The 20,755-nt window shown below is 43.8% G+C and overlaps 1 protein-coding gene across 2 annotated transcripts in view; it reads right to left on the bottom strand.

The window, feature by feature from the left end:
* Positions 1-286: 286 nt before the first annotated feature.
* Positions 287-20,755, bottom strand: part of LOC139234175 (tropomyosin alpha-1 chain) — a 40,312-nt gene continuing 19,843 nt past the window's right edge. The window contains exons 6-10 of one of the 2 annotated variants that reach the window (XM_070865215.1): positions 20,135-20,210; positions 19,533-19,595; positions 19,371-19,440; positions 18,478-18,556; positions 15,267-15,474 (exon numbers count right to left, since the gene is read on the bottom strand). In XM_070865215.1, coding sequence (XP_070721316.1) covers positions 15,471-15,474; positions 18,478-18,556; positions 19,371-19,440; positions 19,533-19,595; positions 20,135-20,210 — 292 coding nt within the window. In that variant the 3' untranslated portion in view covers positions 15,267-15,470. Of the gene's footprint in view, positions 1,710-15,266; positions 15,475-18,477; positions 18,557-19,370; positions 19,441-19,532; positions 19,596-20,134; positions 20,211-20,755 lie in introns of those variants that run through there. The other variant, XM_070865216.1, reaches the window with a different exon arrangement.

Genomic DNA, 20,755 nt, shown 5'->3' with positions numbered 1-20,755 from the left:
GAATAGCTCCCTCTTATCCCAGTACTGGTGTTAGTGCCCCATGAACCAAAACCCATTTTTCCCACATCAGTCTTTGAGCCACATGTTCATCCCTCTGATCGGAGCTTGCTGTGCGCAAGTTGGCTGGCCCGTTTCCTACACTACGACAGTACACTTCAAAATGTACTTCATTGGCTGTTAAGCACTTTGGGAGGTCCAGAGGCCACGAATGGCACTGTAGAAATGTAACTTCTTTGCCCACCAAAAAACGAGAGAATTATGAAGCTCAAGAAATTCGAAGGACTGGTTTACAAAATCTCATGAGTGTGTGTTTATTATCATAATAAAGTTTACAGACAGGCATATTGTTAAAACAATTCACGATTAAGCGTGCACAGGGAGGCATTACCAGAATGTTCTAGTCATTATTGCCTTTTGCAACAAATAAAATAGTCTTCAGATTTTAAGTCATTCATACATTTTGTACAATATTCAGAAGTACACAAAAGGAAAAAAAAGGCAATTAATTTTTCAGCAATGCTCATGTTTATGGTTTGAACTGTGACAGGCGAAAATCAACCCCTGTTGGCATGGATATCTCATTAATAATCGCTGTGTTATTGCAAAATTCTGAATGAGCCCAAGCCTACACCTCAACCTGGAATGTGCTACCTGTTGGTAGCAAAGATGACTTGGTGCAAAGATGCAGAAAGTGGGTGGGGGATTTAATAAGTACATTCTAGAATCTCCTCACTATGCAATTTGTGACACTATCATCTACATGTCGCTTAAAATTTAATTGCTGCTTTAACAAACTTCATTGGCTAGAGCTAGATGACGCTCCCAGATTTTCTTTTCCCAATATAAATCTGATGTGTTGCTATCGTGCCTTTCATTTACATTTTAAAACACAACTTTTCAAAACACAAATCGGGAAAGGTTGAACCAAGATGGAAAGGAGAATTACAAGCCAGACTTCAGACTGACCACCAATTCAATCACAGGGGACAACAAAAATGTGGACATAGCTCATTACAAAAACAGGCAATATTATAAGCTACAGCACCCATACCTTCTAAAAAAACATTCCTATATTTTAATCCCTTCCCTCTGAGAAAAAAAAATTGCAAGTTTAAAAACCCAGTGTTTTACAAAAAAAGAAGTGGGTCTAAAGTGTTGCTCCCCAACTCCCCTTTACCTGGTTGCCAGTGCATTCTTCCATTTAAAAATAACTCTTAAGCAGCAAAAAAAACAAAAACCGTACGGCGCTAAACATATTTGGCAAGGTTTTAAAAAATAATTTCTGGCAAATATCAAAAACGAAATGGGGTGGTGGGGACACCAAGAAAGTTGCAAAGAATATATATATTTGTTTGGAGTATGAACAGCCTGCACGTTAACAGTTGGGGAGAGTTTTTTTTTAAACCGGTGTGGCAATTATGGGATACTGCAGATTTTCGATTTGGTATATATTCAATCGCTTACTAGTGTTACCATCGAATGGTTCATCACTCATCAAGTTGGTCTAACTCCTGACTGCCTGCCCCTTTGCCAAACATCCACGTATAAGCAAGGGCACACTTGTTCTCAAGAATGGGCTTTGGCAACCGAGAGAGGGGCAACCAGTCTGCAGCAAATCAAGGCAGCTCACAAATTATTAAGCTCCAGTAGAGTTTGATCGAGCATCTGGTGCATGTTGAGGTTTTCTTCTTTGGCTTGTGCCAGTTTCTCTGTTGCAAGATTAAAAGATAAATAAATATAATGCACACGAACGCTCATCAGAAATGCACTGCTTTACATTCAAGGCATGCACATGGAACCCAGCTAGCAAGGTCAAACCAACTGCTCGTGCGCACTGTGTAAATACAATTCGAAAATGTTCTCTTCTGAAAATGAGCGTGCGAAGCTAATTCTAAAACCAAGAACCGTATGGGATCCGCTTTGCCTACACTACAACAGTGACTACAATTCATTGGCTCCAAAGCGTTTTGGGACATCCTGAGGTCGTGTAAGGTGCTATATAAATGCAAGTTCTTCCTTGCAGATGTGCTAATCAATTGGTTGAAAAGAGGATTTGGAATAGGGAAGATGGTGTAAAGATGTAGGGAAATTGTACTTAACAAATGCACAGCAAGCATGATCAGCTGGTTAGACCATTACACATATTGCATATTAAACACTAGCTTAGTATCGTACTGCAAGCATATCTGGTAACTAGTTAGAGCTTGTATACAATAGAATGAGGCTTATAGCATTTGCACTGAAGCAGTGGTTCTCCTATAGACTAGTTTACTTACTGGGAAATCTAAAATTGAGAGTTTGAATGAATGAGGCTGGCTAAGTTACATGACCAATGGGAAATGGTTAAAGAAATTAATCTCATTTGACAGGCAAATCCCTGCAATAGCGCCAATCCGAAACTAGTCAGAGGAGAAAATACAACAACCAGCAGGTTAAAGGTTAGAAACCAGGCTAGATATCACCCCTCAAAATCAGTCACTCAGGTCATTCAAGGCCAGCTTAAGCTCATTAGCAAGGAGACGATTTTGCTCAAGTTGGTGATACAGGCGGTCTTCAGGGTCCGCGGGCAGGTTAGAAGGAAACAAAAGCAGAAGAGTTCAGGTTAGGCGAAAAACGACGAGAAGAAAAACCAGCAAAGCTCAACGTCAAACCAAAACCCAGGCAACTCACTAATACACAATTCCAACCTTCGCAGTGCTGAAATACTGCAATCTTTTGCCGACCTCAATTTATAGTTCATTATTACGCATGCCCCAACACAAACCACAATGCATTGAGCATCACATCCAGAAACCCCAAGCCCATTCTGGGCTTTGTTGCAAGTTAAATCCAACACACAGTCAAACCTTTTCTGTACGACAATGGCTCCAAGAGTTGAAGATTACAGTGCCACCAACCCTGCAAAAAAAAAACCTTCCCTACACCTGGTTTGTGGAACTATAACTAATGTACTAATTCACTGGAACCTACAATTCTACTGTTTATTATATGAAGTTACGTTGCATCATTTGCTTTGTATGGCACAATTTAGAGGGGATAGGATTCGATTCCTATATACAAGCGATTTGCACACTTGCATTCATGATCCCACTCACTTTGAAACTGGCCGCTTATTGCCCACCCCTAGTTGGGCAGACGGCATTAAGAGTCAACCACGCAAGGTTGGGACTGGACTGGAGACTAGGCCAGACTGGGTGGCAGGTTCCCTTTCCTGAAGTAATTTAGTGATTCAATCCAGTAGTTTTCATGGGCTGGTTTTTCTGGTACCAGTTTCACACCCTGCCAGTGTGGGATTTGAACTCACAATTGCTGGGTGCCGTAACCACCAGGCTACATCACACCCTTTCTAGTGACAGACTGTGGTCTCATTTGTAAGGAAAGGATAAAATAAAAAATGGTGAGACCAGTCACAAATAAACAGGTAGCGAAAAGGAAGCTAAAAGCAGGCATTGAGGTCTGGACAGACACTTCTAAAGAAAAACGCACCCGTTTGATTTCATTAAATATTACCAATGTCAAAGATACTCCAGTCCTGGAGTCAAACCAAACACAGTTGAATCAAAAATGAGTGAAAAACAGATAGATCGAGAGAGAAAAAGGGGAGGACTGCTTTACAGTAAAGCAGTTCCCAACAATCCTGCAACTTTCTATGGTGCCATTTTGCTATCACACTACAGGAGATAATAAATGAGTGGAGTGAAAGTCACTTAATCATTCACTTCCAACAGGCTCATCTTAATACACCACCAGAAGGGACGGTTCAAATGAAACTATGCTCAGATTGTCTTCACATGTGAATTGGATCCAATTTGGGTAGAGACAAGAACAGCAACGGTTGATCAAACGTAAAAGGAGATGAATTACAAGAAATTTAAGCTTTACAGTCTAGATAGATGGTGTTTAAGGAAGGCCCAGAAAGTAGTCGATGGCCAGAGGGTGGCTGAGTCAAGATGGGGAAGAGCAAGGCAGTGAGATTTGTTTTGTATTGCTCTAGCAAGGAGCCTGCATCAGCTGTGGCTCAATGGGTACCACTCTCACCTCCAAGTCAGAAGGTTGTGGGTTCAAGTCCCACTCCAGAGACTGGAGCGCAAAAATCTAGGCTGTGCGGTACTGAGGGTGTGCTGCACTGCCGGAGGTGCCATCTTTAGGATGAGATGTTAAACCGAGGCCCCATCTGCTCTCAGAATGAAGAAGAGCACGGAGTTATCCCCAGTGTCTTGGCCAATATTCATCCCTCAATCAGCATCAATAAAACAGATTATCTGGACATTGTTACATTGCGGTTTGTGGAAGCTTGCAGTGTACAAATCGGCTGTCACATTTCAACAGTGACTACACTCCAAAAAGTACTTCATTGGCTCTAAAGCGATTTGAGACTTCCAGTAGTCATGAAAGACATTATATAAATCCAAGTCTTTTTTTAAAAAAACATCGAGTTCTATAGCATGAAATGCTTTGTCACAAGAGTGAAGATTACATCAAAATACAGAGCAACGACCAGATACAGAAATCAATGAATAAATTGATATATTAAGAGATTTCATGTTGAAAATGATAAAGTTTAGAAAAATCTGCCAAGCAAAGCAAGAGGCAGAAACACAGGGGCTATTTAAAATACAATTAGACATCAAGATGCAGCATCTAATGCATCGGATGGGTGGGCCGAAAGACTTTTCACTATCTCTGACCTTATGAATTAGATGGGCTGCACATTGGACAAAACTTAATTATTTAAAATGCAATGGACGGTTTGAAGTGAATTGTGCGCAGTTTGTAACTCGAGGGGTTAATTCTACAACCCTACATTCAGAGAGCCTCAGTCACCAGGAGTGCGTTTGGGAGAACCACCCCATCTTCAGCCCAAGCTGGTCTCCTCCCCGGGACCACGGAATCACTAATGATCGTCAATAGTGCATTGAATCCTGGTCCCCTGCAAGCTTCCATTGGATGAGATTTGAAAGAAGTTGTTTCTGTACATACAAGGCAACAGTAAAATGATTCACAGCACAGTGCTATTCAAATAGTCAAGCCTGTGCAGACCAAACTAGACACATCAAGTGTAGGTCATCTTGCACAGTTTTAAAAAAAACAACTCTGAGGGGGGAACTGCAGAAAACAACAGCAAGTCTAGGCCCTGCACTGTACAAAAATGGAACTGCAGCACACTCAATTTTAAAAAGTGCCAACAAATCTTTAAAACAAATGTAAATATAGAAAATACTTTGAATGCACAAGGAAAGTCATCATAATTGTTGACTATGAGAACTAAAGATAAAGATTGAGATGCATGGGGCACACCGGAAATGCTAAATTGTCCCCCACAGATGCCAACTAACCCGCTACGTGTTTCTAAGAATTTGTGTTTTATTTTAAATTTCCAGTGTTTTATATATTAACACGATGCACGCATTGGAAGAAAGTTTTGACCAAATTTCCAGCTAAATGTCCAACTCAGCCTTTCACTCTGTGGTTTGAAGTTCTGGTTTCACCAAACCTTGTAGTTATACAAAGTTCATTTCTTTCCCTCTCACTCAACTTCACAAAACATCAGCAAACATTTTCACAACTTTCAAATCAGTGGACTCATTGGGACAGGGGGCAACCAATGGGCTGCAGTTACTGCTGGTGAAATGTGCGAGTTGTGTGTGCAGGGATACAGGTCCTTTTCAGAGTGGCAGGCAGTGACTAGTGGGTTACTGCAAGGTTCAGTGCTGGGATCCCAGCTATTTACAATATACATTAATGATTTAGACGAAGGAATTGTGCGTAATATCTCCAAGTTTTCAGATGACACTAAGCTGGGTGGCGGTGTGAGCTGTGAGGGGGATGCCAAGAGGCTGCAGGGAGACTTGGACAGGTTAGGTGAGTGGGCAAATGCATGGCAGATGCAATATCACATGGATAAGTGTGAGGTTATCCACTTTGGTGGCAAAAACAGGAAGGCAGATTATCTGAATGGTGACAGATTCGTAAAAGGGGAGGTGCAACGAGACCTGGGTGTCATGGTTCAGTCAGTCATTGAAAGTAGGCATACAGGTACAGCAGGCAGAGAAGGAAATGGCATGTTGGTCTTCATAGCAAGAGGATGAGTATAGGAGCAGTGAGGTCTTGCTGCAGTTGTACAGGGCCTTGGTGAGACCACACCTTGAGTATTGTGTTCAGTTTTGGTCTCCTATTCTGAGGAAGGACATTTTTGCTATTGAGGGAGTGCAGCAAAGGTTTGCCAGACTGATTCCCGGGATGGCAGGACTGACCCAAGAAAAAAGACTGGATCAACTAGCTTATAGTCACTGGAATTTAGAAGAATGAGAGGGGATCTCATAGAAGCATATAAAATTCTGATGGGATTGGACAGGTTAGATGCAGGAAGAATGTTCCCGATGTTGGGGAAGTCCACAACCAGGGGTCACAGTCTAAGGATAAGGGGTAAGCCATATAGGACCGAAATGAGGAGAAACTTTCACCCAGAGAATTGTGAACCTATGGAATTCTCTAGCACAGAAAGTTGTTGAGTCCAGTTCGTTGGATATATTCAAAAAGGGAATTAGATGTGGCCCTTACGGCTAAAGGGATCAGGGGTACAGAGATGGCGGCAGTGCGATACTGAAGTTGCATGATCAGCCATTATCATATTGAATGGTGGTGCAGGCTTGAAGGGCCGAATGGCCTACTCCTGCACCTATTTTCTATGATTCTATGCTATTCCATCCACCAGGATTGTGGAGACTTACTGGGACACGGGAGGAGAAAGAGCTTTATTAGAAGAGAACCATAAATAACGCATATATTTAGAGGTGCAAGGAGCCTGCCAGGGCAAAAGGACTTTATTTACTAATAAATAGTAGATTTATTCCCCAGCTTTGACGAGTTTAAAAAAAAAAATTCGTCTGGCTTCAAACTTACATTTAAAAAAATATATATATTCCTAATTGAAATGGCCCTTGGAGTGTGAAAGCAGCCCCCTCCACCAGTCATTAACTCATCTATACCTCAAACAGTAGTGTAATCACTCATCCAGTAGGGGAGGGGGAAAGAAAGATAAAGGGAGAGAGAGAACACAAAAAGGGACAGAGAGAGACAAAGAGAAAACAAAAGGAGAGAGAGAGACAGAGAGAACAAAGGGAGATAAGGTAGAGAGAGAGAACAAAGAGAGATAAGGTAGAGAGAGAGAGAGAACAAAGGGAGATAAGGTAGAGAGAGAGAGAGAGAGAAAACAAAGGGAGATAAGGGAGAGAGAGCACGAGAGAAAGGACTTGGCTTCATAGAACACCTTTCACGACCACCGGATGTCTCAAAGCGTTTTACAGCCAGTGAAGTACTTTGAGTGTAGTCACTTGTAATGTGGGAAACGCAGCAGTAATGTGCGTACAGCAAGCTCCCACAAACAGCAATGTGATGACCAGATAATCTGTTGTTTAATTATGTTGACTGAGGGATAAATATTGGCCAGTACACCGGGGATAGGGGGATGTGTGGGGGATGGGTAGGAGGGAAAGAGAGTGCCATCAGTACTGGATACAAAGGAATCTCAATGTCATTCTCCTCTTTAGCTCCTCCCCAGATATGCCAGACAACAATCTCAATACACCTGGCAGGAATAAGACCTGCTCAGACGGAACAAGAATGGCAACTACCCCGTCCGGTCAAACCACTTCGCCCCCCACATTCAACATTTTTCGAATAAAAATAAAGACATTTTTTTCAATGCCCTTGTGATTCTCCTACTGAGCTGCTCACAGCAGTGTCCTGCAGATTCATCTTCAATTCCTGGAGGCTCAGCAACCCCAAGAAACATCCGGTGTGTGGACTCGACTCTTGGTGGAAGTGCTCCTTATAACCATTTACCAGAAGTAACTCAGTCAATGCAACATAAACCCAAATAGGTTATATGACCATGCAAACTGGGTGTGCCAGTCAAAGCACCTCACTGGAACATGCACAATGCATAGTGCACAGGAATAGCTACACGTACAGCGATACTTTGTGTTGTGGGGAAAGGTCATTTATGCGATTAGGTTAATTATAACAAAAGACACTTGTGCCACATAACAGCAAAGATGCACAAGCATACATAAGCCTTCAAGAAGGAATACGTCTCCCAACAACAGTGGCCATTGATCTCCAATTTAGTGGTCTCTGTCGTGTCAGCTGTAGCTCAGTGGGTAGCACACTCGTCTCAGAGTCAGAAGGTTAGAAACATTGAAAATAGGTGCAGGAGTAGGCCATTCGGCCCCTTGAGCCTGCACCGCCATCCAACGAGCTCATGGCTGAACAAACAACTTCAGTAATCCATTCCTGCTTTCTCGCCATACCCCTTGATCCCCCTAGTAGTAAGGACTACATCTAACTCCTTTATGAATATATTCAGTGAATTGGCCTCAACAACTTTCTGTGGCAGAGAATTCCACAGGTTCACCACCCCCCGGGCGAAGAAGTTCCTCCCCATCTCAGTCCCAAATGGCTTTCCCCTTATCCCTAGACTGTGACCTCCAGTTCCGGACTTCCCAAACACTAGGAACATTCTTCCTGCATCTAACCTGTCTAAACCAGTCAGAATTCTAAACGTTTCTGAGATCCCCTCTCATTCTTCTGAACTCCAGGTGAATACAAGCCCAGTTGGTCCAGTCTTTCTTGATATGTCAGTCCCGCCATCCCGGAATCAGTCTGGTGAACCTTTACTGCACTCCCTCAATAGCAAGAACGTCCTTCCTCAAGCTAGGAGACCAAAACGGTACACAATACTCCAGGTGTGGCCTCACCAAGGCCCCGTACAACTGCAGTAATACTTCCCTGCCCCTGTACTCAAATCCCCTCGCTATGAAGGCCAACATGCCATTTGCTTTCTTAACTGCCTGCTGTACCTGCATGACAACCTTCAATGGCTGATGTACCATGACACCCAGGTCTCGTTGCACCTTCCCTTTTCCTAATCTGTCACCATTGGATTGGGGGCAGTGTGCTGACGATTGAGAACTGGTTGTCAGACAGGAAGCAAAGAGTAGGAGTAAATGGGTACTTTGCAGAATGGCAGGCAGTGACTAGTGGGGTACCGCAAGGTTCTGTGCTGGGGCCCCAGCTGTTTACATTGTACATTAATGATTTAGATGAGATGATTAAATGTAGTATCTCCAAATTTGCAGATGACACTAAGTTGGGTGGCAGTGTGAGCTGCGAGGAGGATGCTATGAGGCTGCAGAGTGACTTGGATAGGTTAGGTGAGTGGGCAAATGCATGGCAGATGAAGTATAATGTGGATAAATGTGAGGTTATCCACTTTGGTGGTAAAAACAGAGAGACAGACTATTATTTGAATGGTGACAGATTCGGAAAAGGGAAGGTGCAACGAGACCTGGGTGTCATGGTACATCAGTCATTGAAGGTTGGCATGCAGGTACAGCAGGCGGTTAAGAAAGCAAATGGCATGTTGGCCTTCATAGCGAGGGGATTTGAGTACAGGGCAGGGAGGTGTTGCTACAGTTGTACAGGGCCTTGGTGAGGCCACACCTGGAGTATTGTGTACAGTTTTGGTCTCCTAACTTGAGGAAGGACATTCTTGCTATTGAGGGAGTGCAGCGAAGATTCACCAGACTGATTCCTGGGATGGTGGGACTGACCTATCAAGAAAGACTGGATCAACTGGGCTTGTATTCACTGGAGTTCAGAAGAATGAGAGGGGACCTCATAGAAACGTTTAAAATTCTGACGGGTTTAGACAGGTTAGATGCAGGAAGAATGTTCCCAATGTTGGGGAAGTCCAGAACCAGGGGTCACAGTCTAAGGATAAGGGGTAAGCCATTTGGGACCGAGATGAGGAGAAACTTCTTCACCCAGAGAGTGGTGAACCTGTGGAATTCTCTACCACAGAAAGTAGTTGAGGCCAATTCACTAAATATATTCAAAAGGGAGTTAGATGAAGTCCTTACTACTCGGGGGATCAAGGGGTATGGCGAGAAAGCAGGAAGGGGGTACTGAAGTTTCATGTTCAGCCATGAACTCATTGAATGGCAGTGCAGGCTAGAAGTGCTGAATGGCCTGCTCCTGCACCTATTTTCTATGTTTCTATTCAGATAATAGTCTGTCTCTCTGTTTTTACCACCAAAGTGGATAACCTCACATTTATTCACATTATACTTCATCTGCCATGCATTTTCCCACTCACCTAACCTATCCAAGTCACTCTGCAGCCTCATAGCATCCTCCTCACAGCTCACACTGCCACCCAACTTAGTGTCATCCGCAAATTCGGAGATACTACATTTAATCCCCTCGTCCAAATCATCAATGCACAATGTAAACAGCTGGGGCCCCAGCACAGAACCCTGCGGTACCCCACTAGTCACTGCCTGCCATTCTGAAAAGTACCCATTTACTCCTACTCTTTGCTTCCTGTCTGACAACCAGTTCTCAATCCACGTCAGCACACTACCCCCAATCCCATGTGCTTTAACTTTGCACATTAATCTCTTGTGTGGGACCTTGTCGAAAGCTTTCTGAAAGTCCAAATACACCACATCAACTGGTTCTCCCTTGTCCAATCTACTAGAAACATCCTCAAAAAATTCCAGAAGATTTGTCAAGCATGATTTCCCTTTCACAAATCCATGCTGACTTGGACCTATCATGTCACCTCTTTCCAAATGTGCTGCTATGACATCCTTAATAATTGATTCCATCATTTTACCCACTACCGATGTCAGGCTGACCGGTCTATAATTCCCTGTTTTCTCCCTCCTTTTTTAAAAAGTGGGGTTACATTGGCTACCCTCCACTCCATAGGAACTGATCCATAGTCTATGGAATGTTGGAAAATGACTGTCAATGCATCCGCTATTTCCAAGGCCACCTCCTTAAGTACTCTGGGATGCAGACCATCAGGCCCTGGGGATTTATCGGCCTTCAATCCCATCAATTTCCCGACTAATAAGGAGTTTCCCTCAGTTCCTCCTTCTTACTAGACCCTCTGGCCCCTTTTATAGCCGGAAGGTTGTTTGTGTCCTCCTTCGCGAATACCGAACCAAAGTACTTGTTCAATTGGTCTGCCATTTCTTTGTTCCCAGTTATGACTTCCCCTGATTCTGACTGCAGGGGACCTATGTTTGTCTTTACTAACCTTTTTCTCTTTACATATCTTTAGAAGCTTTTGCAGTCCATTTTAATGTTCCCTGCAAGATTCCTCTCGTACTCTATTTTCCCTGCCCTAATCAAACGCTTTGTCCTCCTCTGCTGAGTTCTAAATTTCTCCCAGTCCCCGGGTTCACTGCTATTTCTGGCCAATTTGTATGGCTCGTCCTTGGCTTTATTACTATCCCTGATTTCTCTTGATAGCCACGGTTGAGCCACCTTCCCTTTTTTATTTTTACGTCAGACAGGGATGTACAATTGTTGTAGTTCATCCATGTGGTCTCTAAATGTCTGCCATTGCCCATCCACTGTCAACCCCTTAAGTATCATTCGGCAATCTATCCTAGCCAATTCACGCCTCATACCTTCAAAGTTACCCTTCTTTAAGTTCTGGACCATGGTCTCCGACTTAACTATTTCATTCTTCATCCTAATGTAGAATTCCACCATATTATGGTCACTCTTCCCCAAGGGGCCTCGCACAACGAGATTGCTAATTAATCCTCTCTCATTACACAACACCCAGTATAAGATGACCTCCCCCCTAGTTGGTTCCTCGACATATTGGTCTAGAAAACCATCCCTTATGCACTCCAGGAAATCCTCCTCCACCGTATTGTTTCTAGTTTGGTTAGCCCAATCTATATGCACATTAAAGTCACCCATGATAACTGCTGCACCTTTATTGCATGCACCCCTAATTTCCTGTTTGATGCCCTCCCCAACATCACTACTACTGTTTGGAGGTCTGTACACAACTCCCACTAGCGTTTTCTGCCTGTTGGTATTCTGTAGCTCCACCCATACCGATTCCACATCATCCAAGCCAATGTCTTTCCTTACAATTACATTAATTTCCTCTTTAACCAGCAACGCCACCCCGCCTCCTTTTCCTTTCTGTCTATTCTTTCTAAATGTTGAATACCCTTGGATGTTGAGTTCCCAGCCTTGGTCACCCTGGAGCCATGTCTTCGTGATGCCAACCACATCATATCCGTTAACTGCTATCTGCACTGTTAATTCGTCCACCTTATTCCGAATACTCCTCGCATTGAGGCTCTCAGCCTTCAGGCTTGCCTTTTTACACACTTTGACCCTTTAGAATTTTGCTGCAAAGTGGCCCTTTGTTTTTTGCCTTGGGTTTCTCTGCCCTCCACTTTTACTCATCTCCTTTCTGTCTTTTGCTCCTGTTTCCATTTTGTTTCCCTCGGTCTCCCTGCATTGGTTCCCATCCCCCTGCCATATTAGTTTAACTCCTCCCCATAGTGGAAGCAAGTCTTCCTCGATTTTGAGGGACTGCCTATGATGATGATGAGCAAAATGGATGGCTAGCTGGCAAGACAAAGCAGAGGGTAGTGGTAAAGGGTAGCTATTCAGAGTGGCAGAAGATGGAAATTGATCCTCACAAGAATCTGTGCTGGGACCACCGCTGTGCACAATTCACATCGACAATCTAGACTTTGGAATCAAAAACACAATCTCCAAATTTGCAGATGACACCAAATTGGTGGTGGGGGTGGGGAAGGGGTTATATTGAGGAGGGCTGCAACAAATTTCAGGAAGACATGAATAAACTTGCAGACTGGGCATATAATTGTCAAATGAATTTCAACACATAAATGTGAGGTATTCTATTTTGGTAAGAAAAATAAGGAGATCACTTATTACTTGGAAAATAAAAAAAAGGTTGTGGGTTCAAGCCCCACTCCAGGGACTGGAGCACAAAAATCTAGGCTGGCATTCCAGTGCAGTACTGAGGGAGTGCTGCCCTGTCGGAGGTGCTGTCTTTCGGATGAGACGATAAACCGAGGCCCTGTCAGCCTACTCAGGTGGACGTAGATCCCATGGCACTATTTTGAAAAAGAGCAGGGAAGTTATCCCCGGTGTCCTGGCCCATATTTATTCCTCAAATCAACATAACAAAAACATCCAGTCATTATCACATTGCTGTGTGGTAATTGGCTGCTGAGTTTCCTACATTACAACAGTGACTACACTACAAAAGTACTTCATTGGCTGTAAAGCGCTTTGAGACGTCCAGTGGTCATGAAAGACACTACAGAAATGCAAGTCTTTTTAGATCAATTGTCAAAATACCTCAAGGCAATACTTTAAAAACTATTTTTCCCATTGATGTATCATTCTTCGCCTGGTCCAACTTCATCTAAACAGTGTGATTAGCCATTGGGAGGGGGGGGGGTCGGGTCACTAGCTCAGCAACTTCAACAAAAAAGGGCAGATGCAACAGGGAGGGCTTCACAGACAAGGAGCTCCAACATAGAATGAGCTGTACAGAACTAGCTGAGGTGCTCTTAGAGAGTCAGCACACGCTTGATGGGCCAAACGGCCTCCTCCTGTGCTGTAATCATTCTAGGGTTCTAAGAAACAAGCCATTTGGCTCAACAGGTGTTTATGCTCCACATGAGCCTGCCCCCACCCCTCTTCATCTAACCCCAACAGCATAATCTTCTATTCCTTTCTCCCGCATGTACTTATCGAGCTTCCCCTTAAATGTATCTGTGCTAGTCGCCTCAACTACATCATGTGGTAGCGAGTTCCCCATTTGAACCACTCTCTGGGTAAAGAAGTTTCTTTTGAATTTCTTGGTGACTATTATATTTATGACCCGAGTAATGGTCTTCAAAACTTTTATTTTAGTTTACAGAATAAACGCTTACAATTAGTTCCCTTGAACTGAAGGAGGGTGTGAAGGCCTTAGAAAGGGCACAGAAAAGATGGTTCCAGGGATGAAGGACTTCAGTTACATAGATAGACTGGAGAAGCTGGGGTTGTTCTACTTAGAGCAGAGAAGGTTGAGGGGAGATTTGATAGAGGTGATCAATATTATGAAGGGTCCAGAAACTTCCCATTGGTGGAGGGTCGAGAACAGAAGACACAGGTTTGAGGTGATTGGCAGAAGAACCAAAGGCGACATAAAAAACATTTTGTGCAGCGAGTGGTTAGGATCTAGAATGCACTGCCTGAAAAGGTGGTGGAGGCAGACTCAATCTTGGCTTTCAAAAAAGAGAATTGGATAAATAGCCAAAGGAAAAAAAAATTGCAGGGCTACAGGGAAAGGGCAGGAGGAGTGGGACTGGCTGAGGTGCTCTTGCAGAGAGCTGGCACAGGTTCGATGGGCCGAATGGCCTCCTGTGCTGTAACCATTCTATGAATTTGTGATTAACTTTTATCTGCCGGAGCTCAGTGAGGAAGATCAGGGAGGTAAAGCTCCGTCCTCACCCACGACATGTCTTACTGAGTTAGTGAACACAAGATGGTAGAGTCAGTTGATTTATCCTCCAACATTCAATTGCCAATTTCTGAACATCAGTTTTTTTTTTTAAAAAGCACCCGGTTGTGCTATTTAAACAAAGTGGAACGGCATTAGAATTGAGCAGTTGAACTGGTGGGCTTGTATCCAACCGTGCCCATGAATTGAACCCAACTGAAGTGCACAGGGAGCTGGATATTAAAACTACTCAGATTCTGTACATAAATGGTGTACAAATTCATTGGGCCCAACATTGTGCCTCAGGATTATAACCAGGGTCATTCTGCCGCTTTGATCGATGTTAAAGGAGAAGGAAGCCCCTTCGTATTCCGGGGGAAGAAATAATACAATTTAAAAAAAACCAATATCCTCATTCAGCACTTTCAGTAGAAACCAGTCTAGCTTAGAACTTTCCACAGAGAGATACATATTTATTAAACTTAGCTTTTAAAAAACAACAGGTTTGAGTTTTGGTTTGGAGTGGAGTGGTTTGCAGTGGTGAGGTCCATGTCTTCAGTCCATTGTTCACCGTACCCACCAATGAAGCAACAACTCCTAGTGCAGTCGCCACACTGCATCCCTCTATACAATCAGCTCAAGGAGGATGGGGCTAAACTTCCAATTGGAGGCAACTTCGAGTCATTGTATGAAACACTTGGCAACACCAGACAGACACAGATCATCAACTTAACCCAACATTGCACCAATTCATGTGGTCTGCTCAAATCGTTATCGGGCATCTGCGCAAACATGCACAACGTGAGTGAAAAAGCAACAGCCACAAAAGCATTTCTTTCTAGTGTAAAGCATAACCTCGGCTTTATTTTTCAAAGCTGCTGTTCAATAATAAATAAGAAATTGCAAAAGGATACAGTTCATCTGGAAGGGTATTTATTTTACATTTAGGCTAGGAAGAGAGACACTGTACAATGAGGAGTGTGACTGAAAGCCGGGAATAACTGCTAGGACAGGGAGAGGAAGAGATTCGGCCCAGTTTTTAAAAACTTGAGTGAAGAAGAATTCAGAAACAAGAAAAGCCAGCTGGTTGAAGATGTCTTTGGCATTGCAGTGAAGCAGTTTATCTGCGCGAGAAAAGGTACAGAACAACAATGAATGGCCGAACGCAGAAACAGATGAAAGCAGAAAGCAAAAAAAAAATAAACTGCATAAAAATAAAAGCAAGCGAAGAATTTGAAAAAATTTGGCTACTTTCCAATTTGATGTCCAGTGCAAGGCCATGCCAACCTGAAATCTTGCAGGTTCATGGAAGAACAGGAGAGCTTACTAAAATAGGAATGAATTAGTTGAATCCTATTTTGCAGGAGTGGAGTTACTGCCTGCTCTGGTCTCCAGTTTAATTAATGTTATTTATAGCATCTAATGAAGCGTTTCCACAAACCAAATTCTCAACTTGACATGGCCCAACTGCCAGGACAAGGAGGCCAAAACTGCCTCATCACAAAGATGGATCATTCCAAAATGAAACAGACCAGAAGGAACCAAACTTATTATTTCCATCACTCTCCCTCCTTTTCACATTCTGTGTCTCTCTGTCCCCCTCTATTTCCCACGAATCTTCCTCCTTTACAGCCACAAACCGCCGCAATGTCCTGCCACGCAGGAGAAGCAAGGGGGCAGGCCAGTGCCTCATCGGGTCAATTAGCTCGCTCCAACATAAAGAACGGACTTAAAATGATGTGGAGAACACCATTTGCCACATGGGTTAGAGAGTTGGTCATCACTAGGATATAACCTGCAGATAGGGCTATAATACAGATGTTCCCTAGCGCCCATTTGGAAGAGGCAAGCAGCTGTAATCCGCCATGAAACTTAGCATAACAACCAGGACCAATGGGCAGGTTGAAAATCAACGCCCAAATTCTAGCAATCTTGCATGGATGTTGGCCTAAGATTTCAACAGTGTAGCAAATATAAACACTACAACTTGATCGTAGTAGTATAGATAGTAACACTTCAGATAATGGCAGGAAAGGGGATCAGCTCCAGTTGAAGAGCTAGCACAGACACGATGGGCCGAGTGCTTGGATTGTTCTTCGAGCAGAGGTTACTCTTCCCTTTCTCCCTGTTGTTTCATGATTACTCTGGCAGGGATGAGTAAGTTATGTGGAGAGACTAGAGAAGCTGGGGTTGTTCTCCTTAGAGCAGGGGAGATTTAATAGGAGGTGTTTCGATAGAGTAAATAGCAAACTGTTTAACGAGAGCACACAGATTTAAGATAATTGGCAAAAGAATCAGGGAAGTTGAGAATTTGTTGTTATATAAAGTGAGTTACGATGGCATGGAATACATTGCCTGAAAGGGCAGATTCAATTGTAACTTTCAATAGGGAATTGGATAAATACTTGAAAAAGGAAAAATTTGCAGGGGAATGGGGAAAGAGCAGGGACAGTGTGATGGGCCGAATGGCCTCCTTCAGTGCTGTATGATTCTGTGAATGGCCTTCCCCTGTGCTGAGTTCTACACTCATTCTCCGTGTGATCAAGACTGAGGTTGGCCAATCACGTTTGTCATTCTAGAAGCTGCATCACCAACACGGTGCTCATGAAGACAATCTCCTCCAAAAGAGAGTACTTTAATCTATCCACAATTTATGATGTTGAGAGATGGGGATGGTGCAAAGGCCTGAATTAGGGCCCAGCCCTGGGGACTCCAAGACGGCGACAGGCCTTCTTCACAACCAGGTGGTTTGCTACGTGACTCCGAAGTGAGTCGGGGTCAGGTATAGGAGGAGCAGATGAACCCATTGGGTTATAGAATACTCTGCTTTCAGCGTCCTATTCCTCCCCTGCCGCCCCTTCCAGTGGTGCTAACCCGTAAAATGACCAGATTTGTTGAATGCAATGTCAGAACTTGCCTGGGTGGGAATTTGAACTCTGACCCCATGGTTGCTAGGTTGGTGCGTATAGTGTACATGCATGTGCTTTCCTACCCCTGCCACATGAAAGCAGACCCCAAACCAGAAATCTTACGGACTGCCAGCCTATCAAACTACCACTGAAACCAGCCAACTGCACACCAACAGTGTGTTTCATTTGGAATGAGCCAATGACGGCATCGACAGGCGGAAGCAGGCTGCTCTTCGAAAAGTTCAAAACGCAATGTGCAGGAAACAAAAACCCGGCACCAACTGGAAATCCTGCCCAGACTTCCAGGTGTGTATCTGTGGCCGGGAAGTAAATGAAACTTCGGGGTGAGCGCTGCAATACGCTGTTAGTGCAAGAAAGATGTATTGCTAACCTGAAAGAAATAAAAGTTAGAGGCACACAAGGAGATGGAGGTGTAGTCAATGGTAAGAGGATGGTAAAAAAAGTGTGTGAGGTTTCTAATAATTTATTGATTAGTACAACAGAAGGAAACTCATTGGGAGTTACAAGTTACACTTGTGCACACTCTCACATAGACACACACACACACACACTCTCGTGAGTGGATGTGACCAAATTCTTCGGACTACACAAGATGTCCACATCCAATGCTTGGTTAATTCTGTCCGGAACACATTTGCATTATGCAAAAACCACATACGTTTTTGCAAAGCAAATGAACCTCAGGTATTAATACAGAACAGAGTTAATCTGGTGATGTACACACGACGAGAACAGACCAAAGTTTCAGGACTGCATTTTACATTCCTGGTTTGGCAATTCTGAAATATTTGCTTTGGGCAAGACTCCCATTTTTTTCTTTTTTGTTTTAAACAAAGCAAATGAACTCCAGAATTAAATAGGGTTAGACAAATGGAGTTGAAGATTTAGACACAGTACACTTATGTTTCTGAACGCTGGCATCCTGATTTAAATGGGTGCTATTATGCAGAAGATGCATAATGTACTTCCATTTTTAAACACCGCCATTCTCATTAAAGCAGTGCAGGTAAATCAGTTCCGGAACGGCAAACATGAGTGCACTGCAAAATTAAATATAGTTAAGAGACAAGGTGAGGAACAGAGGATGGAGTTAAGAATCAGTTTGATAGATAGAAAAAGAGGTGCAGTAAGTACAAGGGAGTTTATTTGGAGAGTTGTGGAGTACAGATGCAGACAGGCATGGAGGAAGAGATTTACATTGATGTCATATCGTTGAGAGCATGGTCCAGTTCCTCACTGATCGCCTTGTACTTCAGTTTCTGGGCGTACAACTCGTCTACAGGGGCAGAGGCAGCAGAGGTGAGGAGACATGGCGATGATGAAAGATGAGAGGGATGATGAAAGGCCGCAGCATCCAAGACAGACAGAAGAGCAGAAAAAGGGAGGAGGTCAGGTGAACAGCCAAGTACAAGTGAGCAAAATGGGGAGAGAAAAAAAAATCAATCAGTAAATGAAGGAAATGATAATTTGCTACTTCATGCAACCTATTTACCCCAGAGAATATTACATGCTGCCCTTGGTGAACAAGTCAATGGTTTAAAAATGTCCTCCTTACAGGATGTAAACAAAATCTAGACCTTAAATACAAATCAGGAAGAGTTCCCTCCACAAACACATGCATTTCCTGCTGGCCCAAAGAGGGCAAAGACAACCCAGGGAGAAGCAGTATGTCAATATCTGAAGAGTGAGAGAATCTTAGAAAGAATCAAAGTGATGGAGACAGTGGACTAGATAGAGGATGGCCAGGGTTGATTTTATTTCAGCCAATTTTCAATGTTAAACAAACGTCACTAAAGCTAAATGATGAAGTAATGCTATTTAAACTTTTTTATTGAAATCTCACCAACTACCACACTAAACACCTCCCTGACATCAGTTACCACCCTGTACACCCACCAGTACCACCTTATACACCTTCCTCTCACCAATAGCTCCATTGTTTATCACTCACTAGCATTCTGGTGGAAAAGGAGAGAGACATCAGACGGTGCAGCATCACCTGCCCGCTGGGTATGTTTCGGGCCACAAACCAACAGTACAGGCCGACTTTAACAGCCAGCAGACATTCGAAGAGTGATTGACAATCATACCTTCCAAGTCATCGATGGATTTTTCCAACTTGGCGACAGACCTCTCTGCAAACTCAGCGCGGGTTTCAGCCTGAAAACATGAACGAGATTTCACGGTTTTAGCACCAGACCAAAAGGAGACTACGCTGGAATCACAAAAATCCAATGGGAGGCTTCACCCACCTCCTTCAGTTTGTCACTCAGGACTTTGATCTCCTCCTCATACTTGTCTTCCTTTTGTGAGTACTGCAGGGAGGGGGGGGAGCAAGGAAAATACTCATCAACAGGCATCAAGGGCAAAATTCCAATAGGCTACAAATAACCAGCTAGCCTGACCCCCCTCCAAATCATCAAACAGAAAGGATTTGATGGCAACAGTTTCAGCAATACATTCAGTATATTTAAATGCCCTGTATTATTTGGAAAGGCTATGGGTAATCTGAAGCATCTTTACACAAACATTTAAAATCATACACTGTGGCACTGCACTTGAAATTATTTCCCTCTCCAATATGAAAGAGCATTGTAATTCTTAAAGTTGCTCTGGCTATTGAATTGCTCCAATTTATACTAGCACAGGGTCAATGCACAATCAGACAGAATTTACTAAATTATAAAGTGGTCCTGGGTTGTAATTTAAGACATTAGATTAACCATATTATACAGCAAAGCTATTTTTAGCAAAGGGGAAAGTTTTAATTTCTGCAGTTAGACAATGGAGACCATCATTTTGTTGCAATGTTTCACACGGCTGGTATCAAAGCAGGGATTGCACCCTCTCCTACCTTCTCAGCCTGAGCCTCCAGTGACTTCAGGTTGTTGGTCACAGTTTTCAACTCTTCTTCAAGCTCAGCAGATTTACTGTTTTAGGGCAGAGCAGAAAGAGGGGAATGCAAAAAAAAAAACAGGGGAGAGAACGAGAGAGAGAAAAATGGAGAGAGAGAGAGAGAGAGAGAGAGAGAGAGAGAGAGAGAGAGAGAGAGAGAGAGAGAGAGAGAGAGAGAGAGAGAGAGAGCACGCACAGGACGGGTGGGGGGGGGGGGGTGTGGAGAAGAGGGGGGGCCCCAGAGAGAGAGAGAGAGAGAGCGCGAGAGGGGGCAGAGAGAGAGAGAGCGCGAGAGGGGGCAGAGAGAGAGAGAGCGCGAGAGGGGGCAGAGAGAGAGAGAGCGCGAGAGGGGGCAGAGAGAGAGAGAGCGCGAGAGGGGGCAGAGAGAGAGAGAGCGCGAGAGGGGGCAGAGAGAGAGAGAGCGCGAGAGGGGGCAGAGAGAGAGAGAGCGCGAGAGGGGGCAGAGAGAGAGAGAGCGCGAGAGGGGGCAGAGAGAGAGAGAGCGCGAGAGGGGGCAGAGAGAGAGAGAGCGCGAGAGGGGGCAGAGAGAGAGAGAGCGCGAGAGGGGGCAGAGAGAGAG

The sequence above is a fragment of the Pristiophorus japonicus genome, chromosome 21 (genome assembly GCF_044704955.1).
Source record: "Pristiophorus japonicus isolate sPriJap1 chromosome 21, sPriJap1.hap1, whole genome shotgun sequence".
NCBI lineage: Eukaryota > Metazoa > Chordata > Chondrichthyes > Pristiophoridae > Pristiophorus > Pristiophorus japonicus.
This window is presented reverse-complemented; position numbering and strand designations above follow the sequence as displayed.